The 19,161-nt window shown below is 41.3% G+C and overlaps 1 protein-coding gene across 1 annotated transcript in view; it reads left to right on the top strand.

Moving 5' to 3' along the window:
- Window positions 1-229: 229 nt before the first annotated feature.
- URAD (ureidoimidazoline (2-oxo-4-hydroxy-4-carboxy-5-) decarboxylase) overlaps window positions 230-19,161 on the top strand; it is a 78,886-nt gene continuing 59,954 nt past the window's right edge. The window contains exon 1 of the mRNA XM_082246542.1: window positions 230-450. Coding sequence (XP_082102668.1) covers window positions 276-450 — 175 coding nt within the window. The 5' untranslated portion in view covers window positions 230-275. The remainder of the gene's footprint in view (window positions 451-19,161) is intronic.

Here is a 19,161-nt window from a genome sequence, read left to right as displayed (position 1 = left end):
TTCATCTCTCCTCAAGAATGCTCACTTAACTGCTTTTCTGGCATTGGCTTGGAGTAGATCCTGCAGTTGTGTTCATTTATTTATTTTTTTAATCAACACTTTTTCAGTGGATGCGAGTCTTCACTTATATGGAAAGGATTTCAGTTTGAGGTCACTGACCTCACGGTTCAGTAATCAGTTAAAAGTGAACTTATTAACTAAATTTGTAAACCTGTCTCTACTGGAAAGTTTTGTGCTTGCATATCTGTTTTCTCTGTTGGTGCTGGACTACCAGAATGGATATACAGGCTGTAAACAGCATGAGTTACGAGGAGTTTTTGGATGTATTTGGGAATATCATAGAGAAGTGTCCGCTTATAACTGCAGCTGTGTGGTCTAATCATCCATTTTCCAGTGTTAATGAGATAGAAGAGAGTGTTTATAAGTTCATTGACTCCCTACCTTCATCTGGTAAGATTGTGCTTTTTATTTTGCTCTTTGTGTAAGTTTGGGAATAATCATTACTAGAGCATGGGGTATAAAATATAATTGCTATCTGATACCACAGTTCTGACTGGATAACAGTGCTGAAAGATTTACCAAGGATCATGTGTACTATAAAGCACTTATGGGCCAATGGTAAAATTGGCACCAACTTCAAGAAAGAAGTAGGGAGTACTTTAAGCCAAAGTCACAAAGTTTGCTGTAAACAGGGCTTTTTTTTTCTCAGAAAATAGGTGCAGGTGCTGCCCCCTTCTGAGCCACCCCTTGTTTCTGCTCATACCCAACTCCAAATACCATCCCCTGGTTCAAACTCCCAGCACTGCCCATTTTAAAGAATACAGGAACCAAGTATCATTTTGTGGTGTTATTTAATAACAAGAAAAGTAGTAAAATAGATACCCTGCAGTCAGCAACAATAGACCCACCAGCAACAATAGACCCCCCAGAAACAAAATACAACCCCAGCTATAATAGATTTACCCCAGCATACCTCCCAATTTTTAAACTTCAGAATGAGGGACACTTAAGGGAGGAATTGATTTGCGGTGCACGCACAGCACGCCGCAGCAAAATGTGAGCGTGGCTAAATTATTAACAGTTGGAGGGGCTTACGGGGCATGGTTAAACGAAACCTGGGCTTCCTTGTACCTATAAAATATGCTTTGTTTGCTTTTCTGAGCCTACCTTAAAGAAGAACTTCATTAAAATAGCCAGGAACTGCATAGCAACCAGCACCAGTTGAGACAATGAACACTTTGGTGAGAATTATATAATGTACAAGAGAGTTAGGCGAACAGTTCGAGTCGAGCAAAAGTTCGGCCCCAACATCACCTCTTCGCTCGTTCGGAAAATTAAGCTCTGATTGGGAAAAGCGTTGCCCAATTAGGGCACAGGGAACAGCTGGTTGTTAAGCAGTGGGCCAGAAAGCCAGCAGTGGCATCCTTAACAACAGATGAGTCATCAGCTGTCAACTGGCTTCCCCGCTGTAAATATTCACAGACCTCAGATCAGCGCGCGCAGAACAGCGTCCCTCCACCTGCCTCCTGTCTGTATACAGGAAGACATCAGAGGAAAACAGATTTCATCTCCAAATACGGAAAGGTTTCTTCACAGTAAGAGCTGTGAAAATGTGGAACATACTCCCTCAAAAGCTGGTTCTGGCCAGCTCAGTAGATTTTTTTAAAAAGGTCTGGACTTTCCTATATGTACAAAATATAATTGAAAAAAAGGTGTATCTCTGCGCTGTGGTGGGGCGGCAGCTGACACAGATAAGTAATACACCAAACCTATAAATAATCTTAAGAAAAAAATGTGTAGCACCAAAAGTAAATGAACAACAATGAAATGTGAATACTGTATTATGAATCAACAACACTTTGAAATAAAGTTTAAAAAAGTTCTAAAGTGTAAAAAAATGTATATATGTATATATATATATATATATATATATATATATATATATATATATATATATATGTATATATATATATATATAAGTCTAATCTTGAATGAAAATCAACAATAAAAAAACAATATAGTGAACATTTTAGATTTAAATGCACAGTCCTATGATAGGATCAGCAATATAAACGTATTGGTGAAAGCACAAAGTGCAGTGACTTTAAAAGTGAAGAAGTGATCCAGTACAGTGTTCCAGAATCATCCACTGCACCCCTGTGAAATGGACACTCGCCGGAAAAGCTGGCTGCCTTTACAGCAGCAAACACGCACTCAGTGTAGATTCTCTATCGGTTGTGGGGAAAGCTGTTAAGTAACTTGCACCATCCAGATGTAGCTGTGATAAATAAAGCTCACCGGGAGCCAAATGAAGTCTACACAGTGTAGTATTTATTGAATTTGTATGTCAAAAGCCAAAATAAAATGAATCAAAAACAATATGACAATGGGGGCCACTACCGACCCAGTATTGGACAGTGGCCTGACATCAGCACTAGTGTCTCCTCTCTGACGCATTTGGTCCAATAGGATGTTATCAAGGGGTTCCCTTGATAATGTCCTATTGGACGAAACTCATCAGAGAGGAGACAGTAGTGCTGACGTCAGGCCACTGTCCAATACCGAGTCAGTAGTGGCATTATAGTTGCCCTCAAAGGGCTGGTTGTATTTGTAAGACTGTATAAATGTATCCAGGGCTTTCTTTCTCAGAGAGTAGGTGCAGAAACTTAACCACACCCCCATTGAATCGCATCAAACAGTGGGTGTGGCCAAAATGACCTAAAAGTGGGGAGTCTTAAAGGGACAATAAATACAAGGAATGTGTTATGTCCGGAATTCAGGGATACGTTATGTACAGTGCAGTTTCATGGGTGCCCTATGCATAGAATGCAAAGTAAAGGGGTGCGCTGTGTTCACACTTCAGGGTTAACCACTTGCCTACTGGGCACTTTTACCCCCTTCCTGCCCAGGCCAATTTTCAGCTTTCAGCGCTCTCACGCTTTGAATGACAATTGCACGGTCATGCTACACTGTACCCATATGAAATTTTTATCATTTTTTTCACACAAATAGAGCTTTATTTTGGTGGTATTTAATCACCTCTGCGTTTTTTTATTTCTTACAAAAAAAAAGAAAAAAGACAAAAAATTTTGAAAATAAATAAATTTTTCTCCTTCACTGATGTGCGCTGATGAGGCGGCACTGATGGGCACTGATAGGCTGCACTGATGGGCACTGATGAGGTGGCACTTAAGGGCACTGATGAGGTGGCACTTATGGGCACTGATGAGGTGGCACTGATGAGGAGGTACTAATATGCCGCACTGATGAGCACTGATAGGTGGCACTGATGAGCACTGATAGGTGGTACTGCTGGACACTAAGAGGTGGCACTGCTGGGCACTGAGAGGTGGCACTGCTGGGCACTGAGAGGCGGCACTGATGGACACTGATGGGTGGCACTGATGGACACTGACGGGTGGCACTGATGGGCGGCACTGATGAGCACTGATGGGCAGCACCCTCAGTGCCCACACTCAGTAACCATAGTGCTGCTAGATGAGCAGGCACTGATGGGCACTGACTGGCAGCACTATTGGCACTGAATGTGGGCACTGATGGGGGGCACTAATGGCGGGCACTTATGGCATTTTTTTCCCCTCTTGTGTAATCAGGGCACTGGTGATCAGTGCCCTAATTACATTCCTCTGTGTCCCCTTACAGTCGATCGGCTCTCCTCTTCCTCACACTGCAATCTGTGTGTGAGGAAGGAGAGCTGGCGATGAGAGATGATCTCATATGTTTACATATGAGATCATCTCTCATTGCACGGTCCGATCACGTGGTAAATGGCCGCTGTGATTGGCCATTTACCACGATCTGTGATTGGCTGTGTCCAAGGGACACGGTCGACACAGATTTTCCCCAATGCACGCTCGCGGGAGCGCGCGGAGAGCCTGTCACTGGGAGGCCGTTTAAAGACGGCCTCCCGGAAATTAGAGCCCGCGATGTAGCCATCTTTCGGCTATAGCGCGGGCCGGAAGTAGTTAAGGAGTGCACTACATACAGAGTGCAGGGCTTAGGAATGCACTACATACTGAATGCGGGATTCAGGGATGCTCTATGCATAGAGTGCATAGCTCAGGGGTGCGCTGTGTACAGATTGAAGGGTTGATGAGTGTGCTACATACAGAGTGCAGGGTTAGGGGAGAGATAGGCACAGTGTGCAGGGATCAGCTTGATTTCACCGGCTGTCCACACCTCACTTCCATCCCTCTTTGGCTCGCATTTCACCTACCCAGCCCATCTCTCGTACCTCTCGACAGTGTAGGCAGCTCCGCCTCTCTCTCGTACTTACAGGGAGATCATTGGTTGGCATATGTGAAACCGGGGATCACAGTGCAGCTTACCACGTGATGCCCCATCCCACACTGCACCTGCATCTGTATCTCCCTTGTCCCCATTGTGAGTACAGTTTAGGCAGCGACCTGTGGGAGCCATTGAGAGGAAAGCTGTCCGTGTAAACACAGAAGGCTTCTATGTTTACAAGTCTACCAAAAATTGTTCCTCAATTTTGTGGGATTATAAAGGCAATTTATAATTTTAGTAAAGAAAAAAATACTATACATTTAAAACATTGTTTACATATACAAAATCCCTGTTGGATCTTCATCATAAAAGCCATACACAGTCAGGTCCATAAATATAGGGACATCGACACAATTCTAATCTTTTTGGCTCTATACACCACCACAATGGATTTAAAATGAAACAAACAAGATGTGCTTTAACCTCCTTAGCGGTAATCCCGAGCGTGACTCGGGGTTGATTTTTCATATCAGGATCGGTAACCCCGAGTCACGCTCGGGGTGGATTGCAGAGAGCGCAGCGGTGTTCTCTTACCTTATCCTGGCGATCCAGCGATGATCTCTCATTGCTGAGATCGCCAGCCGAGAGTCCCGCCGCTCCTCCGTCGGTCTGATCACTTCCTAGTTCCGTTCCCTGCAGCAGCAATGCTGCATGGGAGCGGAACTAGGGAGGGAAATTAAAAAAAAAAAAAAAAAAAAAAAACGTTACACAAAACACATTTTATATTGTATATATATATATATATGCATATATATATATATATATATATATGCATGCATATATATATATATATATGCATATATATATATATATATATATATATATATATATATATATATATGCATATATATATACATATATATATATATATATATATATATATGCATATATATATATATATATATATATATATATATATATATATATATGCATATATATATATATATATATATATATATATATATATATATATATATATATGCGCATATATATATATATATATATATATATATATATATATGCGCATATATATATATATATATATATATATATATATATATATATACACCGGTATATATATATATATATATACACCGGTATATATATATATATATATATATATATGCATATATATGTATATATGCATATATATATGTATATATATATATATATATATATATATATATATATATGCACACACACATATATCTATATATAATGCATGAATTATAATCTAATCAATATCATTTTATTATATATATTATATATTAAATAATAAAATAAAATATAAATATTATATATTAAATAATAAAATAATATTATTGATTCGATTATAATTCATGCGTTTGTGTTTCAAATTTATCACATCTGGGATGTCTACTAGAGTCTTGTTTTGGTCAGGTTTAAGTCAGTAATTACTAAGAATTGTAGGCCTATAATACATAACGCCAAATTTCCATGAAAAGAATTTAACCGCTTTTGGTATGTAATTCCTGACATAATCATACCGCCAGGGAGGTTAACTGCAGACTTTCAGCTTTAATTTGAGGGTATTTACATCCAAATCAGGTGAAAGGTGTAGGAATTACAACAGTTTGTATATGTGCCTCCCACTTTTTAAGGGACCAAAAGTAATGGGACAATTAGCTGCTCGGCTGTTCCATGTCCAGGTGTGTGTTTTTCCCTCATTATCCCATTTACAAGGAGCAGATAAAAGGTCCAGAGTTCATTTCAAGTGTTCTATTTGCATTTGGAATCTGTTGCTGTCAACTCTCAATATGAGATCCAAAAAGCTGTCACTATCATATATCATATATATAGTTTGTATATGTGCCTCCCACTTTTTAAGGGACCAAAAGTAATGGGACATATTAACAATCATAAATCAAACTTTCACTTTTTAATACTTGGTTGCAAATCCTTTGCAGTCAATTACAGCCTGAAGTCTGGAATGCATAGACATCACCAGACGCTGGGTTTCATCCCTGGTGATGCTCTGCCAGGCCTCTGCAACTGTCTTCAGTTCCTGCTTGTTCTTGGGGCACAATTTTCATGAGAAAACGGAAATTATAAAATTTGATAAGCGTATAGGACCCATAAAAAAACATGTTTTATTTTACATAAGGTGACTAGCCCAGTGTGGTAATTTCAGCTATTTTAAGTGACCATTCATCCATGTTGCACTTTCTGGTACGATGGATGCTACAAATATGCTGGAAATTCCAACGCGTTTCAATATTCAATTTGTCTTCTTCAAGGAATATTTGTCACTCTGTAAGTATAAATGGCCGTCATTAAGTATAAATCTATTGTATGTTCAATGGTATATATTAATTACGTACATATAGACTTAGTTATGAAACATTGGAAAATATCAGTAACCCCCCAGCGATATCCAGGCAGGTGCATCCAATTCCTCTCTATGCACACAAGGACCCTCTGGGCAATAGTTACCACCAAGTTGTATACTTCCTACATGGAATCATGCACACTCCTATGATGGAAGGCACTGTAGATAACAATAATTGACACAGATAATAGTAACTGTGTTTCATAATGTTCAAATGAGTCAATAAGACATCCCCCTTCCTACTCTCCGGTGTAGTAATATATGCTTACAATCAGAGTTTACTTGAGGCTTTTATTGGTGGTCCCAGTGTTGGAGAGTAACTTGGAACAGCTCCCCTAAAGGGGGCTACAAGGCTTCCCTCTAGGTTCAAATCCACTCTCTCTCGCCGCACCAGAAGCAGAAAGAGATTGCTTCTCCTTAAGGTCTAAAGATTGCGCATGCGCCTGGTTGTGCAAAGCACGATTGTGTCACTGTCGATCCCTTGGGACCTCCTCCAAAACCTTATTTATGCGCAGACCGCACTGACATGGTTGTGGTCGCTTAGGCTCTAGAGCCGTACCCAGGTATTGGACTGTGGCGAAAGAAGAGACGCCGCCGACACAGGAAGATAAGATTGCTATTCTGATAATAATCAGAATAGATAGGAAGGCTATGGTTGTTGATGGGCCTTCCTTATGTTGCCTAATGTATGCCCCAGTAATCAAAACTGGGGCCTTCCTGTTCCGGGCATACATAATTGTTAGAGAGCTGGGGCAACCTACCCCGACATCCCACAGAGCTGCTTTACAAGTCAATATTTATTTTATATTTTATATTATTAATTTTATATTATTGTTCATGCCAAATTTGAGCACTAAAATACCTCACGCCACGTAAATTCATATGACAAAAGTGAAATAGGTACAATTGACAGACCTCTATCAGTTTAAAAATAAAAGAAATAAAAGAAATCAGAAAAATAATTTTTTTTATTATATATTATAAAAGAAATTAGAAAATAATATTTCATTATATTATAAATTGTAAATGATAAATGTTATTTTATTATGTAAATCAACCCAGCAAGTATAGTCATCTTGTTTTTACCTTTAAGAGTGGATTTATTTTTCATTAGGCCCCTTTCCCACAGGATTTCCGATCAGGTCCGCCCGTCAGTTTTTCAGACGGACCTGATCAGATGCTCCATACACCTCTATGGAGCAGCAGATGTTAACAGTGACATCTCCGCTGACACCCGCTGCTATCCGATCCCACCTGTCTGTGAAACCCAGACGGACGGAGACCCGATTTTTCCATCCGTCTGGAGGATAGGATTGGATAGGATCGGATGAAAACAGACAGGCGAATGAAAACAGATGAAAATGGACATGACCCTTGGCAATTTTATATTTGTGTGTTCTCCCTACACGTCTTCCCAATGGTAAATATAAATTACCTATTTTCATACTTTGCATGTGTTAGTTAACACGTTTCCCGAATTTTTGACATATTTTGCCCACGTAGAACGAGCCGCATTCACAGCTCATTAAGTAGACTACACCTTTGGTTTTGCAATGAACAAAGTGCCAAGCCACAAATTTTTCTCCATTGGGCAAAACACTTTCTTTGTATCTCTTAATGACCAAGCATTGGGCACATCCTCCATACGGGAGTTTTCCCACGTTTTGGCAGAGATCTTTTCTTCATTCTCCTTTATATTCACTATGTACTAGGGATTCCTGTATTGATCCTGCTTTTTTGTAGGTAATTGAAGGGACCGGTGTTACTAAGTTGTGTGTTATTGGGTCATCTGTTAAAATTGAACAGTGTCTTTTCAAGACCCTCCGAATCTCATCATATTTATTTGAGAATTTCAAAACTACCCTGGTCAAATTGTCAGTTTTATTACTTTTTGGTTGTGTACTTTTATTATTGTTTTTATTTTTGAATAAAAGATCTTGTCCATTCACGACCCTAACACAATTAAATGCCAATTTAGGCAAGATTTTGGGTAGCCCTTTAATAACAGCCTCCTGGTTAGTTCATCAGCTTCCATTTGGAAGTCTTCATATATAATACAATTTGGCTAATGCATAAAAATTGGCTGTAGGGAATTTCATTTTTCAACGGTTGTGGGTGGAAACTGCTGACATGTATCATAGTATTGCCAGCTGTTTTCTTCCTGTGAAGCTTGCTACTTTGTCATCCTACTGAATCCTTACTAATACAAACATTCAGGAAGGTTACCTGTTGTTGATGTCATTGTGAAAAACAGATTCCAATCATTTTGATTCACTTTTTTTAGACCTTCATTTAGTAAATATTCTGAACCATTCCAAATGAAAAAATATCATCTATGTACCTTTGCCACATAATAATGTGGCAAGTGTACATAGACAAGTCGTCCCTGGATAGAAAATCTGGTTCTCACACCCCCAGGTAAAGATTGGCATAGGAAGAGGGCAACTTTCTAAATGCATCCCCTTCCAGAGACAATAGGTCTCCCCGGGGTGTTGGCCATATCCTTATGAACCTTTGGGAGTGTGTAAAATGTGGATATGCAGGGATGCTTGGTAGGTATGTATTCCTATAGCTCCCAATAGATTATCCTCTCGTTGATAGCTGCATCAACCAGTCTATAGTATTCTTGGTCATATGCTTCAATAAAGATAATGGGAGCTTTTTGTAACATTTTTCATTTTTTAGAATTTTTTGGCACATATTGATATATCTTTCATTGTCCGTTAGGACAATATTTCCCCCTTTATCTGATGGTTTAATAGTTATTTTGGTATTATTTTTAAGGGATTCCAATCGCTGTTTCTTTGTTAAATTATCGGCTCTGAATTTACATTTTAAAAAGACTCTATGTCCTTGGTTGTCTGTTTTACAAATAATGCTATGGTAGGGTTTTGGTTTTGTTATGTGATTTCCTACAGAACTTTTGTACTGAAGATTCTTCTTCACTATCTTCATCTAAAATTTCTATATCCCACATCTCAGTGGAGTCATTGAAACCGCTTTCCTGTAACAGCAGATTTAAATCTCGAATAGCTTGAAATTCAGCCGCTGTCAGGTTGGGTTCAACTTCATCTTCCTCTGTGGTCTGTTTAGTATACATACATTTAAATAACAGGTTCCTAGCAAACAGGTTTATATTCTTTACTGTCTCAAATGTATCTATGATTTTGCTTGGGCAAAAGGATAATCCAACACCTGCCTTTCATCCTCTGTTAAATGGTGAGAGGAGAGATTGATAATAGTCAATCCCCTTTCTCCATATTCTTTATTACAAAATGTTATATCCCTGTGTGCAACTTTGGTGCTTGTTTTGTGTTCTGTTTCCCTAAAAAAAAACGTTGATTTCTTGTGTAATGGAATCAGTTTTTTTTTTCTTTTTGTTTTGTATGTGTTTTATAGAGTTTTTTTGTGATCATTGGGGTGTTCCCTCCATGTGCAGTACTACCTTCTGTGCCACTATTGTACCGGCCACAATTACCACCAAGTGATGAATTTGCGTGATCTGTTTCCATTGCATTTTTTATTTGTTTGTTCAATTTCCCCATCTGTTTCGTTTCGCTTTTGGAAGGGACCTTTCCTCTACTGGAATAAGTGCTCTGTGCAAGAGGAGATAGGAGTGTTAGAAACAGAAGATGAGTCAGATGAATAGTTAGTGTTTTAAACATCATTATTCTTAAAATCCTGTTTTCATCATTGAAATCTCTTCCTAACATTCCACCTATACGCCCTACCTTAGCTAAAAGCAGTTTTGTCTCTCCAGTATTTTTTCTCTTTTTTGTGCAAAATGTGTTTACTAAAAATTTCTATGTGTTCTTTGAGTTTCTTCTCATGTTCACTATAAAGAGCACTTGTTTTTAAGGGAGTTAGTTGTATGTATAAGGAGTCATCAAGGATTTTTAGTTGTCACTGATACTCTTCCTGCAGTAGCATCATCAAGTTGCCTGAGCACTCATTTAGTCTACTCTCCCATTCTTTTTTCATATCATTAGTGATGTTGTCAAGTGCGGGGAAGATCTCTATCCTCAACCCTATAGGATTGATGTTTTTCTTAATATATCGTTCAAAGGACTTAATGTGACAGTGCAGGGCCGATTTTTTTTTCTGCAAGGTTTTTTTAAGAGTTAAAAAGAGCAAAATTAGATCTGACTCTACTTGTTCTTTAGATTGGAAACTTGTCTGAATGTTGGACATCAGTTCATCCCATTCATTTCCCAATAGGTCACCCATTTTCGTAATTTAAATATAACCACCTAGGGTATAACCTTCCTAGTTTGATGCAAAATTTTGTCAAACTAGAGTGTTTTTTAGGTTCTGGAAGACTTAGAGTGGTGGATAGAAGACATGTCCCACAGTCGGTGGTTCTCCATAATTCATTTGCAGCACTCTCAGAATGTAAGGACAACATGGATATGGACTCAAGCACAGAGGGTGAGAAACCATTGACTCCTATGTCTAATGTATGCAAGACTGCAGCCAAGGACAAAAAAGATAAAGTGAAGTCTCAAAGGAAGCAGCTGTTGCTGGGTGATTCAATCATAAGAAGTGTGGAGCTTAAAGAAAATGGTTTTGTGAGATGTCTCCCTGGTGCTACTGCTAGACGAGATAGAAAACGTATTATTAATATTGTTAAGCAAGCATAGCAGGAAGGGGACGTGGATGTTCTTGTCCATCTAGGGACAAATGACCTGGCTTGCAATGAAGTGTCAGAGGTGAAAAAATCTTTTATCACACTTGGTAATGACGTACAGGATTTTGCATCCACCATTTCATTTTCTGAAGTTCTGCCTGTGCATAATGTTCAGAATGATAGGCAGAGGCGCATAAAGGAGCTCAACATATGGATTAGTAAATGGTGTCAAGAGCAAGGATTTGGCTTTGTTTCTCATGATAGCTCTACTTGGAATAGAAAGGAACTGTACAAAAAAGATGGTTTGCATCTTTCTCTCAAAGGAACAAATGTACTTAGTGAACAACTCCAAGAATTTGCGAAGGAGTATTTAAAATAGGAAGGGGGGGCAAAAGAGTGAAAATACAAGAGTCCAACTGCCCCCCCGAAACAATGCCAGAACAGGTCAGAAATGCACAGAGGTTAAGAAATGATAAGCTCAGAGTCCTGTCTACAAATGCTCGCAGTTTAGGTAAAAAAATCAATGAACTTGGGTCAATAATGGCATCTGAGAATGTAGATTTAGTGGCTGTTACGGAGACATGGTTTAATGAAAGAAATGATTGGAACATAACCATACCAGGGTACTCTTTATACAGAAGAGACAGAGAAGGCAAGAAAGGAGGTGGAGTGGCCCTGTATGTGAAAGATAGCATTAAATCTAACCTAATACAAGTTGGTGAGGCCAACATAGAGTCAGTTTGGGTTACGTTGCAGTTTGCTAATCATGCAGTAACTGTAGGTGTAATATATAGACCACCTGGTCAAGTTAAAGAACTACAGGGAGTGCAGAATTATTAGGCAAATTAGTATTTTGACCACATCATCCTCTTTATGCATGTTGTCTTACTCCAAGCTGTATAGGCTTGAAAGCCTACTACCAATTAAGCATATTAGGTGATGTGCATCTCTGTAATGAGAAGGGGTGTGGTCTAATGACATCAACACCCTATATCAGGTGTGCATAATTATTAGGCAACTTCCTTTCCTTGGGCAAAATGGGTCAAAAGAATGACTTGACAGGCTCAGAAAAGTAAAAAATAGTGAGATATCTTGCAGAGGGATGCAGCACTCTTAAAATTGCAAAGCTTCTGAAGCGTGATCATTGAACAATCAAGCATTTCATTCAAAATAGTCAACAGGGTCGCAAGAAGTGTGTGGAAAAACCAAGGTGCAAAATAACAGCCCATGAACTGAGAAAAGTCAAGCGTGCAGCTGCCAAGATGCCACTTGCCACCAGTTTGGCCATATTTCAGAGCTGCAACATCACTGGAGTGCCCAAAAGCACAAGGTGTGCAATACTCAGAGACATGGCCAAGGTAAGAAAGGCTGAAAGACGACCACCACTGAACAAGACACACCAGCTGAAACGTCAAGACTGGGCCAAGAAATATCTCAAGACTGATTTTTCAAAGGTTTTATGGACTGATGAAATGAGAGTGAGTCTTGATGGGCCAGATGGATGGGCCCGTGGCTGGATTGGTAAAGGGCAGAGAGCTCCAGTCCGACTCAGACGCCAGCAAGGTGGAGGTGGGAGTACTGGTTTGGGCTGGTATCATCAAAGATGAGCTTGTGGGGCCTTTTCGGGTTGAGGATGGAGTCAAGCTCAACTCCCAGTCCTACTGCCAGTTTCTGGAAGACACCTTCTTCAAGCAGTGGTACAGGAAGAAGTCTGCATCCTTCAAGAAAAACATGATTTTCATGCAGGACAATGCTCCATCACACGTGTCCAAGTACTCCACAGTGTGGCTGGCAAGAAAGGGTATAAAAGAAGAAAAGCTAATGACATGGCCTCCTTGTTCACCTGATCTGAACCCCATTGAGAACCTGTGGTCCATCATCAAATGTGAGATTTACAAGGAGGGAAAACAGTACACCTCTCTGAACAGTGTCTGGGAGGCTGTGGTTGCTGCTGCATGCAATGTTGATGGTGAACAGATCAAAACACTGACAGAATCCATGGATGGCAGGCTTTTGAGTGTGCTTGCAAAGAAAGGTGGCTATATTGGTCACTGATTTGTTTTGTTTTTGAATGTCAGAAATGTATATTTGTGAATGTTGAGATGTTATATTGGTTTCACTGGTAAAAATAAATAATTGAAATGGGTATACTGTATATTTGATTTTTGTTAAGTTGCCTAATAATTATGCACAGTAATAGTCACCTGCACACACAGATATACCCCTAAAATAGCTAAAACTAAAAACAAACTAAAAACTACTTCCAAAAATAGTCAGCTTTGATATTAATGAGTTTTTTGGGTTCATTGAGAACATGGTTGTTGTTCAATAATAAAATTAATCCTCAAAAATACTCATTTGCCTAATAATTCTGCACTCCCTGTAGATGATCTACTAGTTGAAGAAATAGCTAAAATGACAATGAAAGGAGAAGTTATCATTATGGGAGATTTCAATCTTCCAGATATAAACTGGAAAACCAAAATGGCAAGTTCTACCAGGAGTACAGATATTCTAAATTCCCTACTGGGGTTGTCTCTGCAACAAGTGGTTGAGGAGCCAACCCGGAGGGAGGCCATTTTGGATTTGGTATTCACAAATGGGGATTCGGTATATGATGTCATTGTAGGCGAAACCTTGGGATCTAGTGATCACCAGTCAGTGTGGTTTAATATAAGAACTGTGAAAGAGTCTCAACACACAAAAACAAAAGTTTTAGATTTTAGAAAAACAGACTTTTCAAAAATCAAATTAGTCATAAATGAGTCCTTATCAGACTGGAACGGATTACATGGAGTACAGGAGAAATGGGACTACTTAAAAGGTGCATTATTGAAGGCAACAGAAAATTGCATTAGACTTGTCAGTAAAAGCAAAAAAAAGGAAGAGACCACTGTGGTACTCAGCAGAAGTGGCCCAAATCATTAAAAATAAAAAGCTAGCATTTTGTAATTATAAAAAAACCCAGAGCAATGAAGATAAGGTAATCTACAAGATTAGGCAGAAAGAGGCCAAGCAAGTTATAAGAACTTCTAAAGCGCAGGCAGAAGAAAAACTAGCTCAGTCTATGAAAAAGGGGGATAAGACATTCTTCAGATATATAAATGAAAAAAGGAAATTAAAACAAGGAATAACTAAATTAAAAACAAGGACGGAAGGTATGTAGAAGAGAATAAAGGGCTAGCCGACTGCCTTAATGAATACTTCTGTTCAGTTTTTACAGAAGAAAAAGAAGGAGAAGGACCTCCACTTGAAAGGATGACTAATGAATCGTTTGATGCATGTGTCTTTACAGAGGAAGACGTTCTAAGATTGCTGTCTAAAGTGAAGACAAATAAGTCACAGGGTCCTGATGAGATACACCCAAAATTATTAAAAGAGCTTAGTGGTGAGCTGGCAAAACCATTAACAGATTTATTTAACCAATCATTAGTAACAGGAGTCGTCCCGGAAGATTGGAAATTGGAAAATGTCATGCCCATTCACAAGAAAGGTAGTAGGGAGGAATCGAGCAACTATAGACCAGTGAGTCTGACATCAATAGTAGGCAAATTAATGGAAACCCTATTAAAGGATAGGATTGTGGAACATCTTAAATCCCATGGATTGCAAGATGAAAAACAACATGGGTTTACTTCAGGGAGATCATGTCAAACAAATCTTATACATTTTTTTGACTGGGTGACTAAAATAATAGACGGTGGAGGTGCAGTAGACATTGCATATCTAGACTTTAGTAAGGCTTTTGACACTGTCCCACATAGAAGACTTATCAATAAACTGCAGTCATTGAGCATGTACTCCCATATTGTTGAGTGGATTAGGCAGTGGCTGAGTGACAGACAACAGAGGGTTGTAGTCAATGGAGAACATTCAGAACAAGGTCATGTTACCAGTGGGGTACCTCAGGGATCTGTACTGGGACCAATTTTGTTTAATATCTTCATAAGTGATATTGCAAAAGGCCTCGATGGTAAGGTTTGTCTTTTTGCTGATGACACAAAGATATGTAACAGGGTTGATGTTCCTGGAGGGAAACGCCAAATGGAAAAGGATTTAGGAAAACTAGAAGAATGGTCAGAACTCTGGCAACTGAAATTTAATGTGGATAAGTGCAAGATAATGCACCTGGGGCGTAAAAACCCAAGGGCAGAATATAGAATATTTGACACAGTCCTGACCTCAGTATCTGAGGAAAGGGATTTAGGAGTAATTATTTCAGAAGACTTAAAGGTGGGAAGACAATGTAATAGAGCAGCACGAAATGCCAGCAGAATGCTTGGATGTATAGGGAGAGGTATAAGCAGTAGAAAGAGAGAAGTGCTTATGCCGCTGTACAGAATACTGGTGAGACCTCACTTGGAGTATTGTGCGCAGTACTGGAGGCCATATCTCCAGAAGGATATAGATACTCTAGAGAGAGTTCAGAGAAGAGCTACTAAACTAGTACATGGATTGCAGGAAAAAACTTACCAGGAAAGGTTAAAGGACCTTAACATGTATAGCTTGGAAGAAAGAAGAGACAGAGGGGATATGATAGAAACTTTTAAATACATAAAGGGAATCATCTCGGTAAAGGAGGAGAGCATATTTAAAAGAAGAAAAACTACCACAAGAGGACACAGTTTTAAATTAGAGGGGCAAAGGTTTAAAAGTAATACGAGGAAGTATTACTTTACTGAGAGAGTAGTGGATGCATGGAATAACCTTCCTGCAGAAGTGGTAGCTGCAAATACAGTGAAGGAGTTTAAGCATGCATGGGATAGGCATAAGGCTATCCTTCATATAAGATAGGGCCAGGGACTATTCATAGGATTCAGATATATTGGGCAGACTAGATGGGCCAAATGGTTCTTATCTGCCGACACATTCTATGTTTCTATATTATATAACAACATTTAAGGAAATAGACTTGTAGAGAAGCACCCTTGGTTGTCTTGAGCATGAGGATTGGGTGTTTAAACCACCCTGTGTAAATCTAAACTACAAAAAAGGCTCTTTAAACCAAGGGTGTGTTTGCCATCATCCCATTGAAGTCTACCAAAAATTGTTCCTCTATTTTGTAGGACTATAAACCCAATTTATAATTTTAGTAAAGAAAAAAAATACTATAAATTTATAAAATTGTTTACATTTATTTGGATTACATATACAAAATCACTGTTGCATCTTCATCATAAAAGCCATAGGGATTTTTTTTATATGTAATCCAAATTTATCTATAATTGCCTTTATAGTCCCACAAATAGAGAAACAATTTTTGGTAGATTTCAATGGGATGATGGCAAATACACCCTTGGTTTAAAGAGCCTTTTTTGTATTCTATGTTTACAAGTGGCAGTGATGATAAAGAAGTGAAGGGCCAAAGCCGGAGGTGGTGGAACAGAGTTCTGCCATGTTCAAGCTGATAAAAAGCCTTGGGTGCGAGGGTCACATGTAAGATATACAGGACTACTGTCACATTTTTATGCTGTCTGTGGTCCCATTTGGGAGATTTGTCCTGGTGGCAGCACAGGATGGGAGTGAATGAAGATCTGTCTTATAAGGACACCACTGCAATAATAAAAAAAATAATTTGATTAGTAAGGAGGTGGAAGGCTAGACGTTCCCTGCCAAAAATCTCCCCTGCCAGACATAGTGACAATATTTTCAGCAGGACAAGAAGTGCAGAAAAATCACCCCAAATGGGACAAATAGAAGTGGGGGAGGGGGGAGGAGGTTTGGGGGCTTAAAGAGAATGTTACAAGGAGACAGAGAAATACAGTAAAAAACAATTTAATGAAAAATAGATTACAGGGCCATTAATCTCCTTAGCGGTATTCCTGAGTGTGGCTCGGGGTTAAATTTCAGTGCAATTAGCGGTAACCCCGAGCCACACTCGGGGTACCACCAGGAGCATCGCTGGATCCTGAAAGAGGGGTTACTTACTTTATCCCCAGGATCCAGCAATGTATCCCGGCAGTGTGCGCAGGGCCGGCCTTTGGGGTGTGCGAGCTGTGCGGCGGCACAGGGCGCCATGGGCAACAAGGGCGCTGTGCGGCCAATACAGCTCGCAGAGGATCAGGCGATTCAGGCCGCACAGCGGGAGGTGAGCGGCGACCGCGGCATGGACAGGGTTAACACAGGCCGCGGCTGCCGCTTACCTCCCGCTGTGTGGCCGTGCCTCGATCGCCGTGCCTCGGTCACATCCCCGGGAGTGTGGGCGGGCGGGAGGAGGAGAAGGGGCGGGGCGAGGAGGAGCTGACGAGTGACGATCTCTCCTCTGGCGTCAGTGCAGGGAGGGAGGAGAGATCATCAGCTCCTCCTCACCCCGCCCCTTCTCCTCCTCCCGCCCGCCCACCCACACTTCCGGGGATGTGTGGGCGGGAAGTCTAAAAAAAAAAAGGCTGCAGACAACGTAAGGTAGGTCTCCTTCAAAAAATGTAAGGGGGGGGAGTCCTCTGTGTGGGGGGTCCTCTGTGTGGGGGGTCTGTGATGTAAGGGGGGGCTCTCTGCTGTGGGGGGCTATGTGTGGGGGGGCTCTATCTGAGGGGGGCTTTGTGTGGGGGGTCTGTGATGTGGGGGGCTCTGTGGGGAGTCTGATGTAAGGGGGGCTTTGTGTCAGGGGTTTCTGATGTGAGGGGGGCTATCTGATGTGGGGGGCTCCGTGGGGAGGGGGGGTCTGATGTAAGGGGGGCTTTGTGTCAGGGGTCTCTGATGTAAGGGGGGCTTTGTGTCGGGGGTCTCTGATGTAAGGGGGGCTTTGTGTCAGGGGTCTCTGATGTGAGGGGGGCTTTGTGTCGGGGGTCTCTGATGTAAGGGGGGCTTTGTGTCGGGGGTCTCTGATGTAAGGGGGGCTTTGTGTCGGGGGTCTCTGATGTAAGGGGGACTTTGTGTCGGGGGTCTCTGATGTGAGGGGGGCTTTGTGTCGGGGGTCTCTGATGTAAGGGGGGCTTTGTGTTGGGGGTCTCTGATGTAAGGGGGGCTTTGTGTGGGGGGTCTCTGATGTGTCGGGGGTCTCTGATGTAAGGGGGGCTTTGTGTGTGGGGTCTCTGATGTGTGGGGGGGGTCTCTGATGTAAGGGGGCTTTGTGTCGGGGGTCTCTGATGTAAGGGGGGCTTTGTGTCAGGGGTCTCTGATGTAAGGGGGGCTTTGTGTCGGGGGTCTCTGATGTAAGGGGGCTTTGTGTCGGGGGTCTCTGATGTAAGGGGGGCTTTGTGTTGGGGGTCTCTGATGTGAGGGGGGCTTTGTGTCGGGGGTCTCTGATGTAAGGGGGGCTTTGTGTGGGGGGTCTCTGATGTGTGGGGGGGTCTCTGATGTAAGGGGGCTTTGTGTCGGGGGTCTCTGATGTAATGGGGGCTTTGTGTGGGGGGTCTCTGATGTAAAGGGGGCTTTGTGTCGGGGGTCTCTGATGTAAGGGGGGCTTTGTGTGGGGGGGTCTCTGATGTAAGGGGGGCTTTGTGTCGGGGGTCTCTGATGTAAGGGGGGCTTTGTGTCGGGGGTCTCTGATGTAAGGGGGGCTTTGTGTCGGGGGTCTCTGATGTAAGGGGGGCTTTGTGTCGGGGGTCTCTGATGTGAGGGGGGCTTTGTGTCGGGGGTCTCTGATGTAAGGGGGGCTTTGTGTGGGGGGGTCTCTGATGTGTGGGGGGGTCTCTGATGTAAGGGGGCTTTGTGTCGGGGGTCTCTGATGTAAGGGAGGCTTTGTGTGGGGGGTCTCTGATGTAAGGGCGCTCTGTGTGTGGGGTCTCTGATGTAAGGGGGGCTTTGTGTGGGGGGTCTCTGATGTGAGGGGGGCTTTGTGTCGGGGGTCTCTGATGTGAGGGGGGCTCTGTGTGGGGGGGTCTCTGATATGTGGGGGGTCTCTGATGTAAGGGGGCTCTGTGTGTGGGGTCTCTGA

This window comes from Pelophylax lessonae (genome assembly GCF_965119305.1).
Source record: "Pelophylax lessonae genome assembly, chromosome: 2".
NCBI classification, from domain to species: domain Eukaryota; kingdom Metazoa; phylum Chordata; class Amphibia; order Anura; family Ranidae; genus Pelophylax; species Pelophylax lessonae.
Note: the sequence above shows the minus strand (reverse complement) of the source record. Positions and strands in the feature narration are given on the sequence as shown.